At 39.0% G+C, this 17500-nt stretch overlaps 1 protein-coding gene across 2 annotated transcripts in view; it reads right to left on the bottom strand.

Annotated features, from left to right (window-relative positions):
- The window catches only part of csmd3a (CUB and Sushi multiple domains 3a), a 579356-nt gene that overhangs the window by 441389 nt on the left and 120467 nt on the right, over positions 1-17500 (bottom strand). For both annotated transcript variants that reach the window (XM_067447773.1, XM_067447774.1), the window contains exon 4: positions 14167-14361. In XM_067447773.1, the coding sequence (XP_067303874.1) occupies positions 14167-14361 (195 nt within the window). The remainder of the gene's footprint in view (positions 1-14166; positions 14362-17500) is intronic.

Below are 17500 nucleotides of genomic sequence, written 5' to 3'. Positions count from 1 at the left end.
TATATTTTTGTCAGGTTAAATAAATAAATCAAACCTCTTTATCTACACCTCTCTACTTTACCATCGGATCCGCCATTTTTGTAGTTTTTTATCACTTTTTATCCACGTTTGTAGTTCTAATAATGGTGCAATGTTCTGAGGTCAGGTTGTTTTTAAGAGTAATTAGTGACAAAATAATGAGCCAACAAATTATCATACCAGATGAATTTCTAATAATCATATCGTGATTTGATTTGAGTGCACTGGCTTATTTTTTGTCTATTCTTCCAATTAATGACCAATCATAGAGCCATGGAAGAGAGGAGCCGCAGCAATGGATGGTGAAAACCTGAAAAAACAACATCAAGACTTTCAAAAGGGCATAATAATGTTTTTAAAAGATTAAAAAACTGGACATTTAATTTCTGAAATGCACACGGCCAACAGGTCTGATATTCTTGGAACAGCTGCGTTTGTCCTCTCAGCTGGCACAAACACAAAGCCTCCATCCACGACTCCCATTCAAGCGCCTGTTCTCCCCGTGCTTTGCATTTACCGGCAATATAGCTGGCTTTAATGACCTCCAGAGGGGGCGGTGAGAGGGGCAAACCTTCAGGCTCAGATATCCTTGTCAAAGAGGATCAATTTCCCTTGCCTGAAGAGGAAAAAGCATGTGCTAAAAAGCCAGGGGTCAGAAAACGGATAAAGAGGATTCATCCCTGGTTTGAGTGATTTGGCTGCAGCACAAGGCCACGAGTATTTCGTTTTTTACTCAATGAGATGGAAAGATTGTACTGATCATGCAAATAAGGATGGATGGAAGAATGTATGGATGGATAGATGGATAGATGGATGGATGGATGGATGGATGGATGGATGGATGGATGGATGGATGGATGGATGGATGGATGGATGGATGGATGGATGGATGGATTGATGGACGGACAGATGGATTAATGGATGGATGGATGGATGGATGGATGGATGGATGGATGGATGGATGGATGGATGGATGGATACAAATATAGATAAATGAATACAAATTTGGATGGATGGATGGATGGATGGATGGATGGATGGATGGATGGATGGATGGAAATATAGATGAATGGATACAAATATGGATGGATGGATGGATGGATACAAATATATATGAATGGATACAAATATGGATGGATGGATGGATGGATGGATGGATGGATGGATGGATGGATGGATGGATGGATACAAATATGGATGGATGTATGGATGGATGGATACAAATATGGATGGATGGATGGATGGATGGATGGATGGATGGATGGATGGATGGATGGATGGATACAAATATATATGAATGGATATAAATATGGATGGATGGATGGACACAAATTTGGATGGATGGATGGATGGATGGATGGATGGATGGATGGATGGATGGATGGATGGATGGATGGATGGACAGATGGATGAATGGATGGATGGATGGATTGATGGAAATATAGATGAATGGATACAAATATGGATGGATACAAATATGGATGGATGGATGGATGGATGGATGGATGGACGGATGAATGGAAAGATGGACAGATGAATGGATGGATGGATGGATGGACGGATGGATGGATGGATGGATGGATGGATGGATACAAATATGGATGAATGGATGGATACAAATATGAATGGATGGATGAATGGGTGGATGGATACAAATATAGATTTCTTTAACCTTTAATATTATAAATACACTCACCTAAAGGATTATTAGGAACACCATACTAATAAGCCCCTTTCACACTGCACGTCGGACCCGCAATATTCCCGGAGCATTGCCGGGTCACCTTCTGTGTGAAAGCAACCACGTCCCGGGATTGATTACCGAATTCGACCCGGGTCGGGGACCTAGTTACATTGCGGGATTCGACCCGGGACGAGCGCTGTGTGAACAGAAGCCGAAACTAATGCCGCAGCGTGTGCGTAGTTATCGTGCGACTCCTAGAGCTTGTTTTTTCAGTAACACAACCCTGCAGTGCCAGAAGAGCTCGTCGGTGTTTTAAATGCAGAGAGTGTTCGTATACAAAAGAAACTAAAATTAAACAAGCAGAAATGAGCGCAAACTGGACACAAGTCGAGACCACGGAGCTCCTTACTATCCGCGCTGAAGCGGAGATCGCTCGCCGTTATACGTCACATCCGGATGTCACGTGTCAACTCGACCCGGGACCGTTACGGGTTGTGTGTGAAAGCACACATATTGCGGTATTTCGCTGGCAGTGTGAATTGACCAAATCTAGCAGCCCGGGAACAAATGCCGGGTCGCATTATCCGTGTATTTGCCGGAATCGCAGTGTGAAAGGGGCTATACTGTGTTTGACCCCCTTTCACCTTCACGGGCCCGGTACAGGGACGGGAATGACATCGTCATGTATATACTTTCCATTTTCAATGTCAGTGGAGGAGCTCTGACCTCATATGGCTAGAGAGGAGCAATTAATTGACTGATAGACAACTACTCTGTAAGTGTTTGTAACTTTTCTCATTTGATTGTTTGTTCATTTGTTGTTGGATAAGTGTGTCTGTGTGGTGCAGTGGTGTGTATTATTAGTTTTGGTATATTCTCACGGTGTGTGTGGGAGTTAGCATTTGTTGAGTTAGCGTTTGTTTGGTCATTCCCACATTGGGAGTGAGTTTGTTGGGGGCGTTCCCAGCTGCTTTCAATAACGATACTCAGGTGAGTATAAATAGCGTGATAGTCCGCGGAAGCAGCAGTGTGAAGCCCTCCTTGTGTGAAGACCGACGAGTGTAAAGACCTCAACTCTTCCCAGCGCAACTCCGCCCGAGCAAGGACCCCGGCAAGGCACTTGAGTATCATCTTCCTTTTCATTATTTGTGTTCGGTTCTTTTCTAGTTCCTATCTGGCCTTTTCTCTGATCTGTATTCACCATGTGCTTTCAAATCCCAACTATAACTACTAGCACTCGTAAATCACGCTCTGTACGCACGAGACGCCGCGATCCTAATAATTTGCGCTATATCCTAACATCCTCTGCTACTTTACTCTTTATTCCAATTGGTCTCTGGAATTGCCAGTCGGCTGTAAACAAAGCAGACTTTATTTCATCTTTTGGGACTCATTCTCAGCTTAGCCTCATGGCCCTAACTGAGACCTGGATCAAACCAGAGGACACTGCCACTCCTGCAGCCCTCTCAAGCAATTATACTTTTTCACACACTCCTCGGCCTATTGGGAGGGGTGGGGGTACTGGTTTGCTTATCTCAAATGATTGGAAATTTGATCCATTACCGTCTCTACCGGCCAATTCATTTGAATCGCACTCAATCACTATTACTCACCCTGTTAAAATCCATGTGGTAGTGGTCTATTGTCCTCCAGGTCACCTCGGTAACTTTGTGGAGGAGTTGGATGTGTTACTTTCTAGCTTCCCTGAGGATGGCACTCCACTGATTCTGCTTGGTGACTTCAACATCCATCTTGATAAACACCTAGCTGCAGACTTCAGCACTCTACTGACTTCATTTGACCTTAAGTTAGTATCTACTATGGCTACTCACAGATCAGGTAACCAATTAGACCTTGTCTACACACGCAACTGCTCCACAGACAACACTTTAGTTACTCCATTACACACCTCAGACCACTTTCTCATCACTCTTAACCTCATACTGACTCCTGATTCAACACGTACTCCTACACAGATTACCTTTCGGCATAATCTACGCTCACTCTCTCCCTCTCGCCTATCCACTATGGTATCATCTTCACTCCCTCCACCTGCTCAGTTCTCAGCACTGGACACTAACAGTGCTCCTGACACTCTTTGCTCCACTCTAACATCCTCCTTAGACAGTTTTTGCCCCCTTTCATCCAGACCAGCCCGCCCCACCCCATCTGCCCCCTGGCTGTCTGAAGTTCTCCGTGAACATCGCTCTGGACTCAGGGCGGCAGAGAGGAAATGGCAGAAATCTAAAAACTATACTGACCTTACCTTGTATCAGTCTCTTCTCTCTTCTTTCTCTACAAATGTCTCCACTGCTAAAACAACTTACTACCACAACAAAATCAACAATTGCTCTGACTCTCGCAAACTCTTTAAAACATTCTCCTCTCTCCTTTGTCCTCCTCCTCCCCCTCCTTCATCAACTCTTACAGCTGATGACTTTGCATCATTTTTCACAAACAAAACAGCTCTCATTAGCAAACAGTTCTCCTCATCACAAACTGACACGCACATCTCAACAACTAACACGAACACGCTTCCATCCTTCTCTCCACTCTCCGAGGCAGATATTTCTAAACTCATCCTTTCCAATCACCCTACTACCTGTCCACTTGATCCTATACCCACTCACCTCCTTCAGGCTATTTCTTCTTCAATCACTCCTGCACTCACTCACATTGTCAACACTTCTCTTCACACGGGAACCTTTCCCACAGCATTTAAGCAGGCTCGGGTAACCCCACTGCTTAAGAAACCCTCTCTGAATCCAGCACTTTTAGAAAACTACCGACCGGTATCCCTTCTGCCTTTCATTGCAAAGACCCTTGAGCGAGTTGTGTTCAATCAACTCTCTATGTTTCTTGAACGGGACAACCTCCTAGACAACAACCAATCCGGCTTCAAAAGCGGCCATTCGACTGAGACTGCCTTACTCTCGGTAACTGAGGCACTGAGACTGGCAAAAGCAGCTTCCAAATCCTCAGTGCTCATTCTGCTGGATCTGTCTGCTGCTTTTGACACAGTTAACCACCAGATCCTCCTGTCAACACTTAAGAAGGCGGGGATCTCAGGAACTGCTCTCCAGTGGTTCAGGTCTTACCTCTCTGGTAGGTCCTACAGGGTGTCATGGAGAGGTGTAGTGTCTAAGTCACAGGAGCATCACCTTCAACTCAATCTTGCAAAGACAGAATTACTTGTTTTCTCAACCAAGCCAGCACTTCATCAAAATTTCTCCATTCAGCTTGGTTCATCGACCATATCTCCATCAAGGACAGCCAGAAACCTTGGAGTTGTGATTGATGACCAGTTAAACTTCACTGACCACATTACTGCAACAGCCCGGTCCTGCAGATTTGCTTTATACAACATTAGAAAGATCAGACCCTTCCTATCAGAACAGGCTGCACAACTCCTGGTTCAAGCTCTTGTTCTCTCCAGACTGTACTATTGTAATGCTCTTCTGGCTGGGCTTCCAGCATGCACTATCAAACCCTTGCAGCTGATCCAGAATGCAGCGGCGAGAGTGGTCTTTAATGAGCCGAAGAGAGCGCATGTTACGCCTCTCTTCATCAAACTGCACTGGTTACCAATGGCTGCTCGCATCAAAATCAAAGCACTAGTTCTTGCCTACAAAACAACCACTGGCTCTGCACCAATATACCTAAACTCACTTGTTCAGACTTACACACCCTCCAGAAGCTTGCGTTCTGCGAGTGAGCGGCGCCTTGTGGTTCCATCCCAAAGAGGCATGAAATCGCTCTCACGGACATTTTCCTGGACCGTTCCCACCTGGTGGAATGACCTGCCGATCTCAATTCGTGCTGCCGAGTCTGTAGCCATTCTTAAAAAACATCTTAAGACACATCTTTTCCAATGGCACCTGACCAATACAGAATAGCACTTACTGATCACCACAGCAATGACCAAAAAGCGCACACTCCTGGATCATATCTACGTCTCTCATCCGGATTTGTGCCTTCAGGCGGGTATGTTACATAGTTATCATAACTATCAGAATCCAGTGTTCTGTATATTGCGTACGTGAGTTTTTGTTGTAGATGGCTATTTCTGCGCATTTAGCTAGAATACAAAACCAACCCATTGGGCCACTGAATCTGCATTAACGACAACAGCTGGGGCAACAGCCTTAGTCCTAATGGGTTGTTATCATAGCTATCAAAATCCAGTGTTCGGCATTTTGCGTACGTGAGATTTTGTTGTAGATGTCTAAAAATAAAAAATAAAAAAAATAAATGAAAAAATTGTGTACTGTGCTTATTAATTGAGATTTCTTACAGCTCTTACAGGTTGTTGGCCTTGTCTGTTTCGTTGCTTCTGTTGCTCTCCCCTTTTTTTGTAAGTCGCTTTGGATAAAAGCGTCTGCTAAATGATTAAATGTAAATGTAATATGTGGCACCATCTGAAAGCTTAGAGTCTCTTCTTTCTGGAGATATGCATCACTTTGGCATTTGTTTTAGACAAAGTAATGTATTTACACTAAATTACTCTGATGTCATTTCCGCCTGGATTTGGCCTACCCAAATTGAAAAGCCTCCCACACACACATACAGTGGTCTAGGTTCAAAATGTTGGTGTCATTTTACAGGAAACCCTTTAAAGTTACATAAAACACTGCTAAAAGTCATAAACATGTAAGTATATGTTGTCTAAGCTGTTATAACCCCCCCCCCCCAAAAAAAAAATTAGCCGCTTTTTGATTTTTATATATAAATTCATTTTTGAAAGTGTGTAACGCAGGCCCTGAGTGCTCTAGGACCCTGCAGACACTTTGGGCTGCTTCCAGCATGTATAATTAATTTAATGACACTGGAATATTGCATTTATTTCACTTATAAGGTGAAGGGAGGGGGTTGTGCGTGTTGTGGCTTCACAAATGCTTTGCTTCATACCAGGGCCGGCCCTGACCAATTTGCTGCCCTAGGCAAGATTTTACTTGGTGCCCCTTGTATCAAGGTTTTTATATGTTGGTTGTGTTTATATAATTTTTAAAATAAAAATAAACACACACACGTCTGGTTCACTATCTTTGTGGGGACTCTCCATAGACGTAATGGTTTTTATACCGTGCAAACCGTATTTTCTATCCCCCAACACTGCCCCTAAACCTACCCCATCACACACACGCACGCACGCACGCACGCACGCACGCACGCACGCACGCACGCACGCACACACACACACACACACACACACACACACACACACACACACACACACATAGCCCCTAAACCTACCCATCACAGGAAACATTCTGCTTTTTTACTTTCTCAAAAAAACGTATCCTGTATGATTTATAAGCATTTTGAAAAGTGACTACTATCAGCTATTACTATCCTTATGGGGACATTTGTTCCCCACAATGTAATATAAACAAGGACACACACACACACACACACACACATATATATATACAAAAATGTTTGTATATCCTCCACTAAACTATGCATGCTCATGTTTTCACCATGAATTAAACTTTTTAAGAAATGTTTATATTTATTGTGCATCTTACTTTATTTTTTAGCTATTTTATATAAACCTGTATATAAATATCATTACTAATTTCAGAAAATAAATTTTACAAACGCCATATATCCGCTTACAATTGCACAACTGAGTAAAAACATTAGGCTATTAAAAAAAATATATATATATATGTTTATAAACAATTGACGTGACTTTTTTTGCAGATTCTGATCACCCAGAACAGCTGCTTTTACATAAAGTTTAAGATAAAAATAACTGGAATTAATTAGCAAACATTCATATTTAGATAATGCATTTAGATAAACTGTTCATTAATGTCATCACTTTACCTCTGTCTTTATCCCCTTATTCCTTTATATTCCTGTATCAGAGGGCTTCGGTCTTTTTGACACATTGGCCATCCGTCATAAATAATTTTCAACTCTCCAACTTTCACTGGCGCGAGCGAACAAGCACAATCCTGTCTGTTAGATGCGCGAGAGGCGACGCAACAACAAATTCCCAACGTTAAACTGATCGCGCGTTCAATATCGGACACACTAAAGCACTCGCTGGGCAGGAGAAGATTGATGCGGTGGTCTGGGAAGAGTCTGGGGATTTGTTTATGTTTTTTTGGGGGGGTAATATTTCGAATTAATATTAATAAAAAGTAGCAGTAATAAAACCGGAAAAAATCCCTCATTTTTTAATACGATTAATACGGTTACTTTGAAAAAGTAATCTGATTACTCCTTTAAAAAGTAACAGTTACTTTAGTTGATTTTAAAAGTAACTTAGTAAGATTACAAGTTACTTTATTAGTTACATTCAGCAGTTTCCAACACCCCTGCTGCCTCAGAACAGGAATGACGACCGTTTCTGCCAACACTCACTTTATTGGAAGTGCATTTTTAACAGTAATGTCAACAATGTATCTCCTGACATTTTAAGGTCAAATTAAAAAATATTTCCTGAAAAAATACTCCGCGAGACACAAGAAGAAAGCAAAAATATTTATTTTTATTTAGGGCTGGGCAAGTTAACGCGTTATTATCGTGTTAACGCATTAATTACTTAACGCCGACAATTATTTGATTGCGCATTAACGCAGTTATTTATTATTATATTGAAAGGCCGTTGCTCTGCCTCTGAATACACACACAGACAAACCATTGGTCAGGAGAACGTAGCGCTGTCTGTAGCCGAAGCCAATGGCTGACATTCTTTGTCTGGGACAAATAAAACATAAAAATAACCAGAAACGCGAGAATGATTCAGATTTTTTTGGTTGTTTTTATTATATTCAATGTAAACAGCGATACATACATAAACAGCGGTTAGTCGCGTTGAGGCTCGCACTGCCCGTCTCTGAGAGACATTCGTGCAGAAATCAAACCAATTGAGCAGCGATATAAACTCACAGAAGAAACATACTGAGGTAAAACTGAGCTTTTTGTAGTTGCTGATATTTATAATTTATGATATTGTTAATAACACAAGTCGACTTTGCAATCGTGAATTGTGTAGCATGAATGGTGTAGCCTAGATCAATAAACAGTAGCCTAATTAATATTAAGTTACTTACATTTTAGATCCAAACAACCTTTTGTTCCATTTCACCGATGATTTCACCGACGGAAATAGTTCCAGAGGAAAGCAACACTCAGCGCGGTGTTTTGTTACTGAATGATTCAGTGTTTTGAATGAATCATTTGAATAAACGACTCAATGACTCGCTCACGAAGACGATCACTTGCTGCCCCCTATTGGCGGTTATGTTTAAAAGTATGAGTGCATGTTTTATTGAGAACATCAATCTTATAACATTATTTATTGCAGCTGTATTTTTTGCAGTTTAAATGATTTAATTTGATTGGTAACAGCCTATAGTGTCTTTACTATTATAACTGAATTTATTAATCAAATGTTAGAATTTAACATGAAAGATGATGCACACATTTAGATACAAGATTTTAAAAAATGGCCTTTATAAAATTAAATAACGCCCTGGGGTGAATATCACAAATATGCAGATTTAAGTCGGCCTAAAGCTGACAGAACACTGATGAGAATATTACTACAGAATCAATATATGTATACCACCAATTTAATTTAATTTGATTAAATTAATGTTTAAGTTGATATTTACAAGAAATATTGTAACTGTTACTAACTTTTAACTGCTGTAAAAAGCACCTTATTTGTTTAAAGTGTTTGCAAACCTTATGATATTGCACTTTTGTTCATATAGCAGCACTTTAGTATTCATTATTGAATTTTGCGCATACTGAGATTAATTGCGATTAATCACAGAAAATCATGCGATTATTCACCATTAATCACAGAAAATCATGCGATTAAATCATGATTAAACATTTTAATTGTTGCCCAGCACTATTTTTATTTTTTACTAAGGAAATTGACTAAAATAGTAACTCACAGTGACTTGGATAAGTTACTTTAATCTGACTACTGGTTTAGAAATAGTAACGCGTTAGATTACTCGTTACTGGAAAAAAAGTATTCAGATTAGAGTAATGCGTTAACTAACATATTGTAACTACAGTCCCTGACAAAAGTCTTGTCGCTTGTGTACAAATTGACCTAAAGTGCCGCTGAAATATATTTCTAATCAAGCTTTTCTTACAAGAAATGGCTCATTTTAATCCCACCAGCTTTTGTGATAATGTTTCAGTGAAAAACTAAACTTTCAAAAAGTATTCTAATATTCACAGCTTGGTAAAGCCCATTGAGTCAATTTTTGCAAAGACATAAGTGTTGTCACCTTGTCATATGAGCTTCACCTGTGACTAATAATGGATCAATTAGGTCTCAAGTGTGTATAAAAAGAACCCCAGTACACTAGACCTTCACATCAACTGCAACTAGACCTCTGCAAACATGCCTAAGATTCACCGAGAGACTAAAGATTTGATTATCAAGAGGCTGAAGACCAGATCCACTGCTGATGTGGCAGACACCTTCAATGTGTCTCAGCGTCAAGTACAGAGGATAAAAAAAAGATTTGAAGAGACTGGAGACGTTTTTGACAAGCCCAGGTCAGACAGACCCCGCAAGACAACTGCTCGAGAGGACCGTTTGTTGGCTCGAAAATCCAAGGCCAGCCCATTTTCCACTGCAGCAGAGCTCCACGAGACCCGGTTACCTGAAGTCCCTGTGTCAACCAGAACAGTTTGTCGGATTCTGTCTCGAAATGGCCTCCATGGTCGAATCAGTGCCCAGAAGCCAGCACTAAACAAAAGACAATTGAAAAACTGTGTGGCATTTGCCAAGGCCCACAGCCTGCTAAAAGGATGGACGCTGGAAAAGTGGCAGAAGGTGAATTTTCAGATGAATCTTCTGTTGAATTACACCACAGTCGCCGCAAATATTGCAGGAGACCTACTGGTGCCCGAATGGATCCGAGATTCACCCGGAAAACAGTGAAGTTTGGTGGCGGAAAAATCATGGTCTGGGGTTACATCCAGGATGGGGGTGTGCAAGAGATCTGCAGGGTGGAAGGCAACATCAATAGTCTAAAATACCAAGAAATCTTAGCTACCTCTTATATTCCCAACCATAAAAGAGGCCAAATTCTGCAGCAGGACGGTGCTCCATCGCATACTTCCATCTCCACATCAAAGTTCCTCAGGCGAAGAAGATCAAGATGCCCCAGGATTGGCCAGCCCAGTCACCAGACATGAACATCATTGAGCATATGTGGGGTAGGATGAAAGAGGACGCATGGAAGACGAAACCAAAGAATATTGATGAACTCTGGGAGGCATGCAAGACTGCTTCCTTAGCTATTCCTGATGACTTCATCAATAAATTGTATGAATCATTGCCAAACCGCATGGATGCAGTCCTTCAAGCTCATGGAAGTCATACAAGATATTAAATTTGGATCTCACAGCACCACAACTTAATTTGCTGACATATTTTTGTATTTGCAGTAAATTTGTTCAATTTCTGTATAGGCGACAAAACTTGTGTCTTGCCAAAATTTGACCTTTCTGTCTTGATTAAATGATAAATATTATTTTCTGTGAAAATTATTTATTTCAGTGCATTAAACATCATTTGGGAGGGTTTTAGCTTTTCATATGAGCTATTTCTAACACCAATGAATTAATTAAAAGTCAGGTTAATATCAGGTATTTCTAGAAAATAGATAAGCGACAAGACTTTTGTCAGGGACTGTATATGTTACTTACATTAGTAACTGGCATCACTGGAGAAAACCAGCCCAGAAGTCAATCTGAACACTGGGAAGAAGTTATACTGTTATCTGTTAGCAACTTCTGAGTTTGCTCAAATCAAAGAGTTGGACGACGCAGACTTCAACCCAATTAAACAGAATTTCACAACCTCAACACTGAGTCACAAACGGTCTCAGTCTTCCTTCAGCTCGAAGCTACTGAAGCAAAACTAACAAGAAGATGAGAGGCTATAATACATCAAACATGTTTGCTGGTTTAAACGCTTCTTAATGAGGCTTTTTCTACACAAAAACTACATTTGAGCCATCTTTCATCAAGCACAAATGATAGAGCAGCGCTCATTTTTCCCATATCCCAGGGATACAGCATCTCCATGCATCCTATTCTAAAACACGAGCCACAATACCTGAATCCACATCAAAGATTCTCACGCTGATAATTAAAGCAACACCTGAATTATTAACCGGCTCTTCCCACCGGGGCGACTCACGTCTGATTGTGCCACGCAAAAGAAGACCAATGCGAAAGAACTGCAGGAATTAACAACACTTCATGAATCACCATATCTAAAGCAAGCCCAGACAGACAAACGAGTGGCAGAGAGGATTTTAAGCACAATACAAGTTAAAAACAACGTTCATTTGAAATTCAACAAAACAGAATAATATAAAAGCTGCATATATCAAAGCCAACGCTAGAGCTTACAGCAAACAACGCGCTCATAGAAGAGTCTGTGCCCCCGAAAGAGTGTTTGCACACATAAAGGACTCACTTAATGTCTGAAAGTCATTGCGTTAGATTATAAGGGGAGGCATTTTACAGAAAAATAGCACTGGCAAAACGCTTCAAAAGAAGCGTTTAAGGGTTTAAATAGTATTTGGAGTCCAAACGGTTAATTGTTAATGTGATGAACTCTGATCCTTGATATACTTAAATCACCAAAACACCGGCAGAAATATACAATATTCACACTATATCTCTGATGATTTTGGTATCAGGTCAAGAAAAATATATTTTTTTAAAAACCTGGGAAGTTTGATTCATTTCTGTCAATCAGACAGAATGTTTTATAACATATTAATAATAATAATAATAATAATAATAATACTTTGCACTGTAAAAGTAAGAAACGTATATAAATTTAATTAAATATATTAATTATCCTTCGGATGAGACGTTAAACCGAGGTCCTGACTCTCTGTGGTCATTAAAAATCCCATGGCACTTCTCGTAAAAGAGTAGGGGTGTAACCCCGGTGTCCTGGCCAAATTCCCTTGCTTGGCCCTTACCAATCATGGCCTCCTAATAATCCCCATCCACTGAATTGGCTCTATCACCCTCTCTCCTCTCCACCTATCGCTGGTGTGTGGTGAGCGCACTGGCGCCGTTGTACTGTGGCTGCCGTCGCATCATCCAAGTGGATGCTGCACACTGGTGGTGGTTGAGGAGAGACCCCTGACATGAGTGTGAAGCGCTTTGGGTGTACAGTAGTACATTTGAAAGCGCTATATAAATGCCTCATTCATATTAAATTAAATTATTAATATTTTTGCAGAGTAAAATTAAGAATGTATATAATAATAATAATAATAATAATAATAATAATAATAATAATAATAATAATAATAATAATAATAATAATAATAATAGATTAAATTTATAATGCACTTTCCATTCCGAAGAATCTTAAAGTGCAACAATGGAAAAAGTATAAAGTATATTATATTATTTAAAAAAAATTATGATTGTTGTTTAATAATCTGTATACTACAGTATTGTTATATTCATCCTCAAAAATTGGTCAATGATTTTTTTTTTTTTTTTTATCTATTCATTTAGACAAAAACAACATTTTACTGCATTTTGAATCTACTTGGATATTAATAATAATATTTTTATATTATATAATTAATAATATTTTGCACAGTAAAAGTAACAATGTATATCAATTATATTTCTTATATTACAGTATATATCATATTATATTAACTATATTATATTGCATTATATTATTCATATTTTTGCACAGTAAACATAAGAATTTATATAAATGATATTATAAATATGCTGAATCTGTATATTACAATATTGTAAAATATTCATCCTCAAAAATTGATTAATCTAAATTATCACAAAAGTATTTCACTGCATTTGGAATCTACTTGGGATATTAATAATAATAATAATAATAATAATAATAATAATAATAATGTGTTTTATATAATTAATAATATTTTTGCACAGTAAAAGTAAGAAAATATTATATTATAAATAATATGATTGTTGTTTTTATATATTTAATCTGTACACTACAAATATACTATTACATTCATCCTCAAAAAATGATCATTAAAAATGATTTGATAAAAATCACAACTTAAAACATTAATTCGTACTGCAATTTAAATCTTAAAATGATGGGAAAGAATTGACAAAAGAAATAATTTCAGAGCATATACATGATATTCAAGATATATGCTGAGCATTATGAAAAGTAAAAGTAAAGAACATTTTTAAATATTGTTTTGCTATAATCACTCTGTTGGATGAATGTCATAAAAACTAGTGCATCTTTTTTTTTTTTTTTTTAAACCAATTGCTTTGATATTTTTTCCTCTAATGCAATGACATTCGAGGTTTTCCAAATGCATTAATGCCCTACAGCGCTCTACAAACGCAGAGAGGGGTTCGTTTTAATAAGAACAGCTCAGCCTCGAAAAACCAAGCATCCAGAAAATGAAGCTGTTGAGCGCTCTTACCTCTGCAGATGGGGATAGGAAAGTCCCACACCGCCACATTAGCCGTGCTGGTGACACAGGTCAGCTGAGCGTGGCCATCCAGGGTGTATCCAGACACACAGTGGTAGCGGATTCGGTCTCCTATATTGAAGCTCGTTCCATTCAGGATGCCTTTGGCAGGAACTCCTGGATTTCCACAAGAACTGCTTTGTAGTTCTGAGAAAAAGAGAGATGATGCAAACCTCAGGAAAAGGACAGTTGATGAGCACAGCTTTATTCTTAAAGGGTTACTTCACCCAAAAATGAAAATTTCATCTGCATCCAACATGTAGGTGTGTGTGTTTCTTCAGGAGAACACAAATGAAGATTTTTAACTCAACCGTTGCTGTGTGCCGGTCATAATGATGTGAATGGGAAACAATTATATGAGAACAAAACAAATTAAAGCTGCGAGCAGCGATGATGGGCCCAAGCCTGTGGCACCACCCCCCCCGGTGGCTTCAGGCAAATTGTGCAAGACAGGCAATATGCATTTAAACAGGAGAGTATTTTGAAATCGCTCAAATATGCCACATTTACCGCAGCAGCTGGTGCCGCTATGACCACAAGCCACACCCATGATGCAATTTAAATATAGATGAATTCTAATGTAATATGATATAATAGGTAATTTTCAAATATGTGCAAAGTTATCTTTTGCAGCTCAAAATTTTGTAAGTCCAGAAGGCCAGTATTTAATTCATGGTCTTTTTATTTTATTAACACAATTATTAAACTAATTATATAAAACTATATTGTTAGTGCCCTACAAATGAAGTTGGATTCACCACATTAACTGCAGCAGTTGGTGCTGCTATGACTACGAACCACAACAGTCACATTTATGAGATCAATTACATTTAATTAATCAATTTCATGTCAGATGATGTCACATCAATTTCAAATGAGCGCAGAATACCGTCTGAATGGTCATATTGTATTAACCTAACACTTCTCTACATGTGTTTTTGACCTACCTTAGCTATTTACAATCTTATGCAATTAAGCATGCTTTCATTTCAATATTTGTAGCATCCAATAAAAAAATGTTAATTACAAAATTACCAATTGGAGCCAAATCACAGAAACTGCAGCAATGATTTTAATATTAGTGTCAGGTAAGAGTAAGATGCGCGTCTAAATTTTATGGAAGTTTATTATAAACTTTATTATAAAATTTACTTAGACTGACTGGGTAAACCCAGCCTGATCTGCCAGCGATTTGACTTCGCCCTGCAACTCAGTCTGAAAACCCGTACATTCACCGTACATTCATTTCTACTGCTTTTGTTACACTTTTGCGGGAACAAATCACAGACTAACTTATTCACCTGGCACGCTATTGGTGAGTTTAGTAGTCTGTTTAGTTGACTATCCAATTGCATACAGAGTCATTTAAATAATGCTCATTGATCAATCTTAAATTGAGCTTGGTCTGGTGATACCCAGACAACTTATAAACTAGAAAATCATGTAAAATTTACTTTTTAAATCAATTTGATTTTAATCAGTAAATAATTAATTTTAAGACATGTGTCTTTTCAAAAACAGCAAATGACCTTCTGTAAAGCCCATGTATAGAAAACACACACACACACACACACACACACACACACACACACACACACACACACACACACACACACACACACACACACACACACACACACACACACACACACACACAAACACAATTTCAAGCATGCTAAGTCTCAAAAACACCCAAAAAGATAATTAAAATGACACTTTGCCATAGCAACAGTATATAAAATATCAGGAATCCATTCGTATGTCTATATCTGTCATGTTTTCACATTATACTGATGAAGTTAGAAGTAAATTGGGTGAAAGTAAGACAGTGATTCAAAACATTTTCAAAAAGTGACACACATCCTGCTGCCAGTTGGTGGCGTTATAACTTTGACTGAATATTGGAATGTAGATGTCCTCAGGCCAGGACTCTTGTCAAACATGTGAAGTTTGGAGATTGTATGCCTGAGGAACAACAAATTCCTGTATCATGGCGAAACATCAACATTTGTGAGGCCGCCACAGACACACCCTTCAGGGAAAACTCAAGATCTTCCCAATTTAACACCACAAAGGCCCTTAGATTAGACTGTGCAAATACGATGTGGATATGATTCAATCTCTAGGAGGAGTTTGTTAAAGTACAACGTCTGGCAATGGCAAAAACTGCACCAATTTACCAAAGAAAATTCAAAATATCTCAGTTCCTGTTGGTTTTTCAGATTTGGCGCCTTAGGTCTTTTTTGTAGGTATTGGGCTGTTGAATGCGTCTACCGAATTTTCATACTCATACATGAAACGTAGCACGAATGACGCTTAATTTAAATTTTGTAGGTGGCGCTATCGAACCATTTTGCCACACCTAATTCTGAAACCCATATCAGATGTATGTTTTCACCACTTCTGATGCGTGTGCAAAGTTTCATGAGTTTTCATGCGTGTTTAGGCCCTCAAAAATGTAATGTAGAAAAATGATGGTTTGAGCAATTACAATAAGGTCCTCACACCTTAAGCCCTAAATATCTGAGTTCCTGTTCGTCGGAGCTAATGACTGTAAATTAGAAAGTTGTTCGGCTCAAAGAGAACAATATATATACAGAGTTTGGTGACTGAAGATAAAACTAACCCCCCTACTTTTGACAAAAGATTGCATTACTTTTGTCAAAAGATGGCGCTACTGAGCTCCTCCACCATGCCCGTTTCTGAGTCTTTGCCCATATCTACTGGACAGCATGTCTGATGTGTGTGTTGAGTTTCATGTAATTTGAAGCATTTTAAGAGTCTCAAAAGCAGCGAAAAAGAATGTTATAGTTTGATGTGTTGCCGTGGCAACAGTATATACAATATCAGGAAGTGCTTACCAGCTTTATATCTGCTATGTTTTGACATTTTACTGATGAAGTTTGAAGTAAATCGGGTAAAAATAAGATGGTGATTTCAAAGCATTTTGAAAGTGACACACTTCCTGCTGCCAGTTGGTGGCGCTATAACTTTGACTCACAAAAGTCATATCCATGTGATCGGCCTCTTACAACGAACACACAGCTGAAGTTTAATCAAAATGAATTAATGAATGCAGAAGTTATAACACACTTCCTGTTTCACTTTTCTCGCCATAAATTCGTCTCCTCGCCACAGCCAAACCGTTTGAGATATCAAAAAGTTGCTCGCAATTTAGCATCCTCAGTGTCTTGACTTCATGCTGACCGAGTTTGGTGCTGATCGGGTGAATCGTCTAGGAGGAGTATGTTAAATTCCAGAGCATGCGTTTTCCGAACAACCCATA

The sequence above is a fragment of the Pseudorasbora parva genome, chromosome 7 (genome assembly GCF_024679245.1).
Source record: "Pseudorasbora parva isolate DD20220531a chromosome 7, ASM2467924v1, whole genome shotgun sequence".
Lineage (NCBI taxonomy): Eukaryota > Metazoa > Chordata > Actinopteri > Cypriniformes > Gobionidae > Pseudorasbora > Pseudorasbora parva.
The sequence above is the reverse complement of the archived record's forward strand: the minus strand, read 5'-3'. Positions and strand labels throughout refer to the sequence as shown.